This window comes from Amphiura filiformis, chromosome 15, assembly GCF_039555335.1.
Source record: "Amphiura filiformis chromosome 15, Afil_fr2py, whole genome shotgun sequence".
In the NCBI taxonomy this organism is placed as follows: Eukaryota; Metazoa; Echinodermata; class Ophiuroidea; order Amphilepidida; family Amphiuridae; genus Amphiura; species Amphiura filiformis.
This window is the reverse complement of record NC_092642.1, coordinates 23,613,178-23,628,682: the sequence shown is the minus strand read 5'-3', so window position 1 is coordinate 23,628,682 and position 15,505 is coordinate 23,613,178. Positions and strand designations below refer to the sequence as shown.

The 15,505-nt window shown below is 36.2% G+C and overlaps 1 protein-coding gene and 1 long non-coding RNA gene across 2 annotated transcripts in view; both read right to left on the bottom strand.

The window, feature by feature from the left end:
• LOC140170820 (A disintegrin and metalloproteinase with thrombospondin motifs 13-like) overlaps window positions 1-15,505 on the bottom strand; it is a 78,532-nt gene that overhangs the window by 6,695 nt on the left and 56,332 nt on the right. The window contains exon 9 of the mRNA XM_072194038.1: window positions 3,009-3,129. Within this exon, the coding sequence (XP_072050139.1) occupies window positions 3,009-3,129 (121 nt within the window). The remainder of the gene's footprint in view (window positions 1-3,008; window positions 3,130-15,505) is intronic.
• LOC140172164 (uncharacterized) lies at window positions 5,742-12,654 on the bottom strand. Its single transcript, XR_011861685.1, has 3 exons — window positions 12,531-12,654; window positions 7,579-7,642; window positions 5,742-5,858 (listed from the first exon to the last, which is right to left on the bottom strand). It is a non-coding gene; the product is annotated as an uncharacterized lncRNA (long non-coding RNA).

Sequence of the window (15,505 nt, the reverse complement as noted above, 5' to 3'; positions counted from 1 at the left end):
AGAATCTACATTTTTGTGGGTAATGGATACTTGAAAATCTACATTATGTAAGTAATGGATACTTAAAGATACTTAAGAATCTACATTATGTGAGTAATGGATAATTGAGAATCTACATTTTGTGGGTTATGGATACTTGACAATCCACATTTTGTAATTAATGGATACTTGAGAATCTACATTATGTGAATAATAGATACGTGGGTATACGTAATAGATACGTATCTACAATACGTGGGTAATGGATACTTGAGAATCTATATTATGTGAGTAATGGCTACTTGAGAATCTACATTTTGTGTGTAATGGATAATTGAGAATCTACATTATGTGAGTAATGGATACTTTAGAATCTACATTATGTGGGTAATCGATACTTGAGAATCTACATTTTGTGAGCAATGGACACTTGGCAATCGACATTTTTTAAGTAATGGATACTTGAGAATCTAAAATGTGAGTAATGAATACTTGAGAATCTACAATACGTGGGTAATGGATACTTGAGAATCTATATTATGTGAGTAATGGCTACTTGAAAATCTACATTATGTGAGTAATGGATACTTGAGAATCTACATTTTGTGTATAATGGATACTTGAGAATCTACATTATGTGAGTAATGAATACTTGAAATTCTACATTATGTGAGTAATTGATACTTGAGAATCTACATTATGTGAGTGATGGATACTTGAGAATCTATATTTTATGAGTATTGGATACTTGAGAATGTACACTTTGTGAGTAATATATACTTTATATATACTTGAATCTACATTTTGTGGGTTATGGATACTAAGTACTTGATAATCTACATTATGTGAGTAATAGATTCTTGAGAATCTACATTTTGTGAGTAATGGATACTTGAGAATCTACATTATGTAATGGATACTTGAGAATCTGCATTATGTGAGTAATGGATACTTGAGAATCTACATTATGTGAGTAATGGATACTGAAGAATCTACATTATGTGAGTAATGGATACTTGAGAATCTACATCATGTGAGTAATGGATAATTGAGAATCTACATTTTGTAAGTAATGGATACTTGAGAATCTACATTTTATGGGCAATAGATACTTGACAATCCACATTTTGTAGGTAATGGATACTTGAGAATCTACATTATGTGAATAATAGATACTTGAGAATCTACATTATGTGAATAATAGATACTTGAGAATCTACATTATGTGAATAATAGATACTTGAGAATCTACAATACGTGGGTAATGGATACTTAAGAATCTATATTATGTGAGTAATGGCTACTTGAGAATCTACATTTTGTGATTAATGAATACTTAAGAATCTACATTATATGAGCAATGGATAATTGAGAATCTACATTTTGTGGGCAATGGATACTTGACAATCGACATTTTGTAAGTAATGGATACTTGAGAATCTAAAATGTGAGTAATGAATACTTGAGAATCTACATCATGTGAGTAATGGATACTTTAGAATCTATATTATGTGAGTAATGGATACTTTAGAATCTACATTTTGTGTGTAATGGATACTTAAGAATCTACATTATGTGGGTAATGGATACTTGAGAATCTATATTTTGTGGGCAATGGATACTTGACAATCGACATTTTGTAAGTAATGGATACTTGAGAATCTAAAATGTGAGTAATGAATACTTGAGAATCTACAATACGTGGGTAATGGATACTTGAGAATCTATATTATGTGAGTAATGGCTACTTGAAAATCTACATTATGTGAGTAATGGATACTTGAGAATCTACATTATGCAAGGAATGGATACTTGAGAATCTACATTATGTGAGTAATGGATACTTGAGAATCTACATTATGTGGGTAATGGATACTTGAGAATCTATATTATGTGAGTAATATATACTTGAGAATCTACATTACGTGGGTAATGGATACTTGAGATTCTACATTTTGTGAGTATCGATTCTTGAGAATCTACATTATGTGAGTAATGGATACTTGAGAATCTACATTATGTGAGTAATGGATACTTGAGAATCTACACTATATGGGTAATTGATACTTGAGAATCTACACTTTGTGAGTAATGGGTACTTAAGAATCTACATTTTGTGAGTAATGGATACTTTAGAATCTACATTATGTGAGTAATGGATACATGAGAATCTACATTGTGTGAATAATAGATACTTAAGAATCTACATTAGGTGAGTATTGGATATTTGAGAATCCACATTATGTGGGTAATGTATACTTGAGAAGCTACACTTTGTGAGTAATGGATACTTGAGAATCTACATTTTGTTAGTAATGGATGCTTGAGAATCTACATAATGTGAGTAATGGATAGATACTTGAGAATCTACATTTTGTGAGTAATGGATACTTGAGAATCTACATTATGTGAGTAATGGATACTTAAGAATCTACATTATGTGAGTAATGAATACTTGAGAATCTACATTATGTGAGTAATGGATACTTGAGAATCTACAATACGTGGGTAATGAATACTTGAGAATCTATATTATGTGAGTAATGGATACTTGAGAATCTACATTTTGTGGGCTATGGATACTTGACAATCTTTATTTTGTGAGCAATGGATACTTGATAATCTACACCTTGTGAGTAATGGATACTTGACAATCTACACTTTGTGAGTATGGATACTTGAGATTCTACATTATATGAGTAATAGATACTTGAACATCTACATTGTGTGAGTAATGGATACTTGAGAATCTACATTATGTGAGTAATGGATACTTGAAATTCTAAATTATGTGAGTAATGGATACTTGAGAATCTACATTATATGAGTAATGTACAAATGAGTCGACATTCTATGAGTAATGGATATTGGTGTTTATATTTGTATATCAACTTAGAGAATACAGGGAAAAGTATTACACCCATCTCTTCTGTTACAAAAGTGGTTTAGGAAAATATGCTTTTTCATGATATTGATGTCACTAAGATTTATTGAAAAGTTAACACATGCTTGATATTAAAGTAACCTACCCTTGCGATCTCCACCAGAGAAGCTATTTTCAATTTTTTGACATGACGAACCGTCACCTCCACACACACCACAAGAATCAAATACAAGATTGGAGTGTCTTTTCCCATCACATCCGAACTCCTGGAGTAAGATATTATATATATTTAATTCGTTATTTTCCCCCGGAGGCACTCAACTTTTAAAGTCAATAGGTCCCTTTGTTAGTTTGGCCTCATTTGATTTTAAAACAGGTCTATCATGCGCACAGTTCTGTGATCATGCGGCTTATAATTGATTGTTTGGAAAAAACCCAATATTTCGGTAGAATAGCTAATGCCAAGTACGTTTGTATCAAAAAGGCACCTCGCAATAATTTAATTCTTATTCGGCCAATCTCACACGCATTTCAATGGACAATCTCTACGTATGAACTGCGCTTATGACTGAAGTCAAATTTTTACGATCAAAAATTATCAATAGCAGACTTTCCTTCGTATGTTCATTGTCCATGACTGTTTTTAATATATTGTTAAATGGAACCATTTGGTGCATTTTCAACATTGTCTCCACGCTCACGTTGTACGTGCAAACTCATCAAATGTAGCTAAGTACGCGACCTCGCGTCGAGAACGATTTTGAATAGAAATGATAGATATACGGGCGTACGATCATCGCAAGCTCTCTACGATTTTGAATTACCTGTGGATGAGATAAAGTAGGTATAATTGAAGACCGAATTAAAAAGACTAGTTTGCGTCTGACGTCAGAGCAAAGGCGCGACGTGATTGGTCGCTGACCTGCGCAGTACGGCATTTTTGGTCTGGTTGACTGAACGGCATACGCAAAGTCTTTTTAATTCGGTCTTCAATTATAGGTGGATATATACAGGGACCGGGTATGTGGGAGAATGATAGGGGTGACAGTGAGTGAGTGCGGTTGCGGGGTGTTGGGTCAGTGGCGGTTAACATTTAGAGGGTGAGCAAATTTTGGGTCGGTTTTACTGGAAAACTGCTGGGATTCATTCAAATCCGACAAGAACCCGAGAACCGGTGTTTCTAAAGGTTCTCGCTGGATTACAACTTCCCAAATTGGTTCTTGTAAGTCTCAGATCGCTTGTTGAGTTATAATTTTCATTATGGTTTAATAATATCATTAATCCATCAGTATAATTCTGAAATGTTGGGGAAAAAGAAAAGCTTTCTTCATTTTAGCTGTCACTCTCTTTATAGCTTTTTGTGTAACATAAGAGAGTATAACTTTAAAAATTCATTGTATACTGCAGTTCTAATTGACGAATGCTTCTTCGGTAGCAGCGACCTTTACAAAAGTAATCCAAACGGGCAAATGTGTAACCTGACTTACCATACAGTATCCAGCGAAACATAATTTGATGATGTGTGAATCAGCATCTTCATCATCCCAGCACTGGGTTCCATCAATGAATTGATATGGTGGACGATTTATACCACGGTTCAGCTCATCATCTTTTGCACATTTATGATCGCATAAAGCATCACCTTCAATAAAAATGTATAACACGAGGAAACACGAAATCAATATGGGATTGCACGACTTCAGTTTTATTTATTTACTGTCGATTGCAAAATTCCTTCGCAGTTTGTATCCGATCTCGAATTGGCTCAGTTTAGGGCTATGGCGTATACATGAAGTCGGTTCTAATTGGTTACGTCACCATCACATCAGCACCTCATTCGCCGATCAATTTCCGTAGCATCGCGTGACATAGGAGCGATTGTACGCGAGAGTACGAGGTCGGGAAAAAACTGCGAAGGATCTTTGAAAAAGGCTAGTATAGTGAACAATTGGCCTAAGTTATAAACTTATATAAGACGGAAGTTATTCGGCTTTTGTTACTGCGCGCGTCGATAAAGTCCCAACTCACTCTCGCGTAAATTCACATAAGGGTGCGCCAGTCAGCATTACGCAACGCACAACTAGCGTAAGCATTGCGCCCAACTGCGGATACCATTCTATACCAATACACGGTCTTCATACACTCTTAGATAGCGCAGAGCAATCGTTAGAAAAATCCAAACCATGCATTGATTGTGTCTAATTGCACTCCGCGTACTGCGCTGATGTTGATGCGTCTAATGCACTCCCCCCTTCGGGGCTCGTGCATTAGACGCATCAACATCAGCGCGCGTGCATTATTTTGTCTAATTTCTCTCCCAACAAGTAATACTCGTTCATTAACCTATAATTAAGAGGTAAATCTTTTATGTACTGACAAGAAACCACACTAACCCAACGCACCACACGCTGAACTTCAAAGCTAGTGCGGTGACTCGAGATAGATATAGACTCTAGAGGGGGTGATATCAGAATTGGATAAATATTGATAAACCGCTCAGCCGTACAAAGTAAATAGACATCGGAAACTGGAGGTACGAGAATAATTATTTCAGTGCAATGCTTCTTTGGCCCGCCAACTGCTGCGCGATTTGTACTCGCACTACGCTCTTTACGCGTCGCGTCGCGTTCGCGTGTGACGCAAAGCATCGACCCCGATGCCACAAATTTGGTTTGTACTTCTACACTCTTAAAAAAAGGGTGCCAATTAGAAGTTTTTGTCCAGTATATGGAACCCTAGCCCTTGAACCCTCAAAAAAGGTTCCAGGGTATCCAGGAACCCTTTTGTACTGAGTTTAGAGATTTCGTGGCGTTCACCACCTGGATTGACGCTTTATATTTCAAATATAAAGCGACACAAATTAACAAACAAAATGCTTACCAATTTGACTCGTATGGACATATCCAATCCATTTGTAATACTGTCCCTCGAATGGCTCACTGTTAGTTGCTGCACACTGCTCGTTACGAAAATCATCTTGTGACCTGTCACACGGCTGAAGTAAAATTACATTATAAATAATTTTTTAGCGGTCGAGGTTAAGGATATGCACTTTCTTTCCCTCGAACAGACCAAGGATGAAAAATTTATCCTTGACCAGGATTCGAACATGGGACCCGGGTATAGAATAGCGCTAGTCAAGGAAATTAAAGCCATTGTGATATGCTCCATAGCGACGCCCTCAATTTCTAATTTTTGCATGATTGTAATGCCCAATGGTGTACTAAAATTCAACGTGAAAGACTAAACTTTAATTACAGTTAAGTTTTTATATAATACTGGATATCTCAGGTTTTATTCAGAGTTCACCGATCGAGTACTTGCTAACATGTCCCGTGAATGTTAGCTCATGTGTACACACTAAACATTGAATCAGTCACGTATAAATTGTATGCATATTGCTATTCGTCGTACATCGTCGAGCTAACGCATTGTAGGCCACGCTAGAATGAAATTAAAAGCGGGCAATCATGGTAATGTAATGTGCAGATGATGGTGGATGCGATATCGCTATTTTGACGTCGCCATTGGATTAACACATAATCATGAAATCTTCACAAACAATTCTAAATTTGTTATGTGGTGTCAAAGCAAAATTATCTTACTCTAAAACCGTTGGGGTTCTGCAAAGTACCCCACTGCAAGTATGTTAATTGTCCATTTATAATCGCTAACCGTGTATTGTGAATGGGGCTGTCAGCCCTGTATCTTCGCCAGCCTCGTACGTCCGTGTTGCGTGTCCTATGCCGCCTGGTAATGTGTCTCAATAAGGGAGCGATCGTTATTTATGGCAGGGGGGATGGGTAAATTTAGGGGGAACACGAAATTTTTTGTGGTCTTGAGGGGGAACCTGAAATTTTAGTTGAACCAGAAGGGGGATTGTTAAATTTTAAATGGAGAAAATTGGGAAAACAAGGGGAACGCGAAAATTTTGAGCGGACGCGAGGGGGGAACGCGAAATTTTTGTCGATATTTTGCCAAAACACCCATTCCCCCCTGCCGTAAATAACGATCGGTCCCTAAAAATACTACGCCGGATGCTATTATTTTGTCACAATTTGGAAACTTTGATGTCATTGAGAAGTTTCTCGACTCCTTCAGTCTGGATTTGAATCGTTTTATTAACCAGAACGTAAATACAACTTTGACGATATCATTTTTTGCTAAACAAATTTAAATCTGGAAGGAAGCTGTGTACATTATGTAGCCAGATATTTCTAGTGGTATAAATATCTCAACATTTGTTTTTGGAGAAAAGTGAGGGGAGGGGAGGGGAGGGCTGAGGCTGTGGATCACGAAATGCCCCTTTAACCATTTCACATATTCTCGTTTCTTGTGAATATCTATAGGTAGTGTAAGTGTGTCTTCAAATAAGCTTTTTAGTGCAAAGAAGTTTGCCCAACCCACTACAACATATCATATGTATTGGTATTGTTTCAAATGAATTCAGAAAATGCTTGAAAATGGGATAAATGAATTGGACAAAAGTACCGAATCGAACACAATTTTGACTCTTCTACATGTTTTTATTTAAATTTTGTGTTGTTAGTATGAATCCTCGAAGTTACAATGTATGAGAAAATTATATTTGTATTCGGATACACTGTAGACTATACCCGTATAGACTAAATACATTAGACGATTTTGTCCTTAAAACTAATAATTATCTCGTTGATTGACTTCGTTATCAATTTTAATTTCTGAAAGTCACTTACTTGAATGTTGCAGACTTCATACTCTATGGAATCCCCTGGACAATCCTTTCCACCATACATTGGTCTTGAAGACAAAAGTCAACAATAGATAAACATTAGCAGCTATTAGTTTTGGAAATGGCGTCACTCTTTTCTGAGACTAGTAAACCAGTGCTGGTTTACGGTCTCAGCTCTTTTTAAATATTTTTAGAATCCATTAGGTTACAAATTCCTTACAAAATATGAAATCAATGAATTGAATCTTATTTAGTCTCTACAGAGTTTGACGGCATAATTAGCTTAAACAATACACGGCCTCATGTGTTCAACACCAATATTTACAAACTTCTCCCCTACATGTAGGTAAATAGCATTGGCCTTTTATCACTAGTATAAGCCACTCCTCTCTACGCCATACATAAATTCTCCCAGCCACATTTCCCTATAAATAATCGTAAGTATAAAATTTAAAAAAGTAACTGAAGTTCGGCACAGGTGGGCTCAAACTCACGTCGCACCGCTATCATCGATTCTGAATGAACCTGGCGCCTTAGACCGCTCGGCTACCTAACTTGTTGGTATCCATCTAGGAACTTATTTGAACATATAATCGCAACTTCAACATAGGCTTACCACGTGACAAGCAAAGACAGAAAACGTACCATATTTTGGAATTTTATTTGCTTAAAACATTAATGTGTATTAATAGCGCTCAATTGTTGATAACTGCGTGTTCTACATACAGAAATTCGACAATAAATGAGCCTATACATGCACAATACATTATATCGATTTTGGCCGGGCTGTACGTGTGCTACTCGTATAATACATGTGGGTCAGTATATGGAGCCTACCATTTTTCTTGTAGCTTCTTGTATACACGGCATGTTTTTATTATTTATACAAAAAATCCATATTAGACCCCTAATTTTATTTCAGGAAATAAAAGATTAAATTACCATAAAAACGAAACAGTTCTCTTTAGCGGGGTCTAATGTAATTTTTACATAGAATTTTCAACGTTTTTTCTATCGTCATTCTCAGTAAATTAAAACAATATTTTGGTGTAAATAAAATTGAAATAAAATTCTCTGCCTCTTAAACGACATCAAAATGTGCCGCAATTGGGTATCAGGAATCGTATTATGTGATATGCAGTTAATATTCATATATTCTTTTATACAGAGGATGCTTCAGTTTTGACACATAAAACGTTTCATTGAAAACCCTCTCACTTGTCTATTTTAAAAAGGTAACCACGCTTCCCTAGAATGTGCAATAAATAAGCACTAAAATTTTTCTTATTTTAACAGCATTCTAGAAACTCTTGGCGTTTGGCGAAAAGAGAAGTAAGTATAAACCAGGTTTAAAAGTTGGCTCAAGCCAATCAATAAGAGCATGTTTGTTTATCACAATGCATCAGTTGACCAATTACCAAAAAAATTGGTGTCAGTTCATTCGGACACGGTTATATTATTATTCAATTGCGTCAGATAACGGGCAGACTTTTAATGGAAATACATGTATTGCAGAATTTGTATTGAAGGGCTTTTTAATTTATTTATTATTTAACCTTAGGGGGTTTCAAATGAAATGTTTATACTTTATCTTAAACTTTATCTGGAAATACTAGTAATTACAACATTAAAACATCCACTAAATGAGTAACGAAAAAAAAATTAATTAAAAAAAATATTTTAAAAATAAATAAATAAATAAAATTTCTTTAAAAAAAGGAAAAACAAAGTAAAAAAACTCTCTTATTCACAGTGAAGCTATTCTAGAGGGAGTATGTAAAGTAAATGGAACAGTCATTTCAGAGGAGTAAGTAAATTAAATGGAACAACTATTTTGGGGCCATTTCAGGTGGACTATGTAAATTAAATGGAACATCCAATGGGTATGTAATTTCACTGGAACAGCCTAATTGTTATCGATATCAATATTGACGTCACAGATTTGATTGGTCACATGATCGTCAAAAAAAAGACGTAAAAATCTCTTTCACAGTGAAGCTATGCAATTTGATAGATTGAAGTTCACAATATGCAATTTGATTAGGGGAAATCTATATTGATATCGATATCAATATTGACATCACAGATTCGATTTGTCACATGATCGTCAAACGTGTATTAGAAGGCTTGCAGCAACAGGGCGGTACGTACGTTGAAGTCAATTTTCAATAAATGACAAATGTTACTAGCAGTGAAAGAGCTGAACTACATGCAACTACATGCAATAACAATATCAAAGTTTACATTGGGCTATTTCACAAAATAAGTGCACACCCCCTATAAAGAGGAGATGATAAGTTTAAGTGACCGCTTATGGGTTCGAATTCCAACCAGCCTAATCATGAAGCTCATGTGGCCCGGTGGTTTAGGCACAGGTCTAGTAAACCTGAGGTCCTGGATTCGATGATCAGGCGGGATCTTTTTTTCTACTTGTCTCCTTTATTATTTGCGACGGTGAACCTGGTGAAAAATTATGTTTATTTATATATATAATACCCGTCGATCATGTCACTGTTTTTCCTCACAGGGGGGCTATTTATTTCTCGCATTTACGGCGCTAGCTACTATGGGCTATTTGCGGGGAGGAGATACGTTCAAGTGACCGCTTATGGGTTCGAATTTTAACCAGCCTAACCATGAAGCTCCCTTGGCCCAGTGGAAAAGGCACAGGTCTCGTAAACCTCAGGTCCTGGGTTCGATTACCAGGCGGGATCACTTTTTCTACTTGACTCTTTTATTATTTGCGACGGCGAACCTTCTGAAAAAATCATGTTTAATCAGATTTGCTATAACGATAGAAAGTCAGGTGGGATATGAAAGTCGGGTATGAGAAGTACGTTAAAAAAAGGTTAAAGTATTTCTGGTATTTATTATGACAGATGTATGTTGATAGTGCATGTCCTGAGCTGAATGGGCTATGCATGGCAGTGTCATCTTCTATTGATATGATTATTGTCAAACAGTTGATTGTATCACATTATTAACGTACTATTTAAAAACCTTACGTTGAAAATGCAGTTAAAAATATGTTTTAAAAGAAAACAGCAATCGTAGCTGAGTGTATTGAATTTTCAGTTAATGTATTGAAAACAAAACCTGCGTTTTACCTGACAACAAATCGAATTTTCTTGTAATGGCAAATAAACGTGTATGAATGGAACCGCTGGGGTATCTCATATCGTGTGAGTGATATGCTTAGCCTGAGTCGCTCGGCATATCTCGAACAAAATCGCTATGCGTAGCTTTTGAGTGGATACGCCGTACTATCACGGCAATTCTCGACACGAAGATATAGGGATGATGATGCTGTGTGCGACATGTGTCTCATTTGAAACCAATCAATAATCCTATTGTTGAGCTTCTATCTTAGATGTCTATAGAATTCTTAATAACTCTGGTCTTTCTTTGCTTTGCCTAAATCATGCTCAAGTGGTGGGTTACAAAGCTTTGTATTTTGTCTAGGTATGTATAACCAACAATTAACAATGAGAGGACATTCCTGAACCTCACTGACTTAGGGATGATTTGAAATGACCGGTAATTATGACTGTTTGATATTTATTACCAGCAATGTGGAAAAAGAGACAAATGTACAAACGAAAAAAGGTACCATTTTGTTGAAGAAGCAAAGTTCAACCACAACCCCGCTTCTGGATATCGTTTGTAGTCAATATACCATTTTAAAGCGTAGGATATATATTTTCTAAATACAAAATAAAACAAAATTGACCGGAGAGGAATTTACGGCTCATTCGTGATGTACGGTCACATTTGTGTCTCTCATATGCCTGTGCTAGGATCGGATTCAGATTGACTTCTGACGTCATTGTCTGGCAGTATGCGCACGCATCACCACAATGTCCACTGTTTCTTGCCTGGCAGTATGCGCGCGCATTATATTTTGTTCAGGGCTCGTGCTTTTAAACTCCCGCCACATAATCATAACAATAAGGCTATTGAACACTGTGGTGGTACTATGCAGTTTGCTCAAGCTTATCGAAATACCAGTCCCTTGCCTCTGTTGATAAACATTGAGGTCAATTCATAATATTAACAGCCAAGATAACGGATAATTAACATTCCAGCCTAATCCCATATGTGCATAAGGATACAGTATGAATACCGTACACCACTATAATACGCTCATTTATTTAGCGTATATTAGCGTATAAGTACTACGCTAAGTAAAAAAAAAGGAAGGTTTTTATTTCAAACTCTAATCGTGACCCGCAGGTAAAATTGCTAGAATTGTACATTAAACACACCTAAACAGACACAATGCAATTTGCAGGCAGCAGCTTAATCAGCGCCAAAATTGCAACATTGAAACAAACAACTATACAAACATCCAATCCAACCCAACCACATCCCCCCAAGTAGGCAATGAGGATAAAGTGCCTTGCCCAAGGACACAACACGTTGGCACGAGTGGGGCTCGAACTCACAACCTGTGTATTATGAGTCGGGCGCCTTATCCACTCGGCCACACGTGGTCCCGTAAAGTACTACAAAATCAATTGTTATTGCAGTATACAGCCACTATAAACACGGTCAGTGAGCAACGAGGTGAGATACGGTAATGGAGAATGGTAAGAGTGGCATAAAGGAAATATTAAACCAAAAGGGGATGTCATTTTCTTCGGAAGGGGGGGGGGGCATGAATATGTCGGTGACCAGATTCAATTTTTTACGAGCCCCCTCCATCGCGGGCTTAACTTTTTTATGACCCCTTTCCGCCCACACAGACTCAAGAGAAACTAAGTCTATTATGCCGAGCGCGCAAAAACTTCTTCCTCTAGCCTATTTTGGATGTAAACAAATTATGACCCACCTATTTTTGGTATAAATATTCTCTGCCCCCAGTATATTCATGACCCACTCATTCCGAAGAAAATGGCAGCTAAACATCTAAAAGGGTATTGTGGGATTATTGATTGACCTTATAATCAAACTTACGAAGGGTTATCACAGAATCGTTTCCGTAGTTGTTGAACGCCTCGACCGCAGCTTTTTGAGCATTGGCTCATGTCAGTTTTCCAAGACGACCAAGTACCGTCTATAGCGTCTGATGGGTCAACGCATTCACCTGATATACACCACTAAAAATGACAAATTACAAAATGAAATTATTACCATGATGGAATGAAAGGAAAGCTTTTGTGTAGCTTGGCGTACCCCGATGCCCTTTCATAACTTCCAACCCTCCCTTTCCCTCATCATTAATATAACTTCACGGCACGAATGAACAACAGTATTGCCTTTACCGTTTTATCTCCGAGTCCACACGGTGTTCCATCCATTGGTAGCATATATTTTGTTTGATAATTTCCAATCTTACATTGAAGACGACCGCAATCTATGGGCTTGAAAGAACAACAGTTACGAAAATTCAAGGTAACAAACAGAAACATATGAGTCAATAGCGTATATTACAAGTCATGCCAGTAGTTTATAAAAATGCATGCATAGGATTAATTTTTTTATTTTGTGTGTTTTTCTTCCCCTTTTTCCCTTCGGTTATCAGCCTTTGTATATGTCTAAATTTATGTAAGTCTTGCACCGTTCTATTCAAAATAAACATCACGTCTTTATAATATTACTATACCTCATCTACGACTGAAAACCCCTGCCCAAAATTGAGCGCACATTGTGTGTTAAGTGAAGGAACGTCAACAGGAACGGGTTCTTCAAAGGGCTTGTCCTTCAAACATGAACCTGTAGGATTCCTGCAAATTGAAAAAAAAATCAAATAACTTCCTTCATCTCAACCCTGTTAATGTAAATGACCTTTAAGTCTTTGTTCTTTCCGGTGACGACAGGCAACAGATCGTCATGTAACTGAAATTATTAGCACAAATAATACAAATTTCATGGCAAATTATTAGAAATTGATATTTTTGAGGAAAAGCCGTCCATCATTTGACAATGACCTTTTGCATTGAAGATATCCATTTTTGCCCCAAACAGACGCAGTTTCAGGTTTTTTGGAAAAAAATGTATATCCTCAATACCTGCTACGAAAGGTCAAAATTTTCAAATGACGTTGCTATGCGATTCCTTAATGAACTATATCTTGAAAAGTGCTTCTATCTTAATGATCTTTAATCATATCATAGTCTTACTTACTCCAAGAAGCTACGAATGTTTTTTCTACTGCACGAAGACCATTCAAAACTTCCTGCACCGGATGCTAGCTTTCCGGACATAATGTTGACCTTTGTCTGACAACCATAGGTGGAATCATGACTCAAACCTAAGCTGTAATGTTGAAATAGAATACAAAATAATTGCGGTAGCAATGCTTTTTTTATGATTCTTTTTAATAACACAATTGTGACACGATCAAGGGAAAGAGTCGGATGTCGCTTATATTGTTTTTAAGATATTGGCAAAAACAGTGTTCAAATTCTTTTGTTTTATATTGTTTTCAGCGACTGATACATTGAAGTAACTTTGCAAGGCAAAGTCGTATCAACATGGGATTTTCAGTTTCTGAAAGCTCTAGATGTTCTCTTTAGAAACAGTTGTAAAAGTCATTTTTGACCAGGGTCGACATGTGACTCATTCCCCTTGATCATGTCACAATTTTGGTTTCTGACAAACACTTTTATAGACCTCTATAGATGTTCCTTTCTCTGCACTTATTCCTTCTTATGCCTACACTTTAGGGGCCTGTCACTCCCTCGCTCTCCTTCTCCCTCTTTCCATCTCTCCCCCTCGTCCTTTCTTTTTCTTACTTGCCCCTGGCTTTTAAAATGGATATTCGTGATATTAAGAAATCCATTTGTCTTTATTGAATAGGCCTATAACCACGATAACAACATAGACTACGAAATAGTTAATTATAGAGGTTTCATACAAAGAATAGTTTACACTATCTGCGATGTTAGCATGTTACAATACAAAGAAGCAAAAGATAATGTAGTATTACATAGGATTCAATGGAATTTGTAATTATTTTTCGTCTATCTGCTGAACTTGACATCGCATATATGTTACATTTTTTTGTGATCTTTAGACCCAGACGAATAATTTAACATGAGTTAGAGTGATTTGGAGCATTTTTACTTTTACCCCTATTCTGACGTCAATGCCTGTAAAATACACAATTTTTGCGCGCTACTTGCACACATAGTCCCAGTAAAGCATTTTTGGAAGCCACAAGACATAACAGTCTCTCTAAAACAAAACTGTATAATAATGCAACTTTTATTGTTTTTGTCTGTGCCCTCGAAGTTTTATTTTGCCACCCCTGACCAAGAAAGCTGGCTAGCCGCTGGTAAAAGGTTAGAAAATGTTGCCAGAAAAAAATAAATGTCGGGTTATATAAAGGACATATAAAGGGTATAAAACGTTTTCATAACATTCAAAAACATTTGTTGATAAACTACTGCAAACATACTAACATAATGTTATTTAAATGTTGACAAAATACCGTATTTGGCAAATTATTTGCGAAAATATTATTTTAAAAACATTTTTAAAAACATACATTGTTGCAGTGTGTTTTCACACAAAACGTTTTAAAACGTTTCCATGACCTTTATATAACCCGACATATAATATTATTAAAAAGTTTTTATCTAAACCAAACCCAAAGTATAACATGTTAAAAACGTTTTAAAAACTTTTTTGTGTATTTTTAAACTGTTTTTGTAATCATTGCGACCAGACAAATAATTTGATATACGCTAATGAGTAAAATTTAGAATTTTGACCCCGGTATAACCCTATGGGTCATTTCGGGGGTCATTTGATGGTTATAGACTCAAAATAACGCTTGCTCACCACCAGCAGGTTCAAATTAGTAAAGATATCTACTCCCTATTCCAGAAAAATACAGCACTAATTTTTTGGGATAAAAAAATATTATCCTGTTTTGCCAAATGAAACTTAGCTAAATCCTAATCCTTTAGTTAGTCCTAACTGGC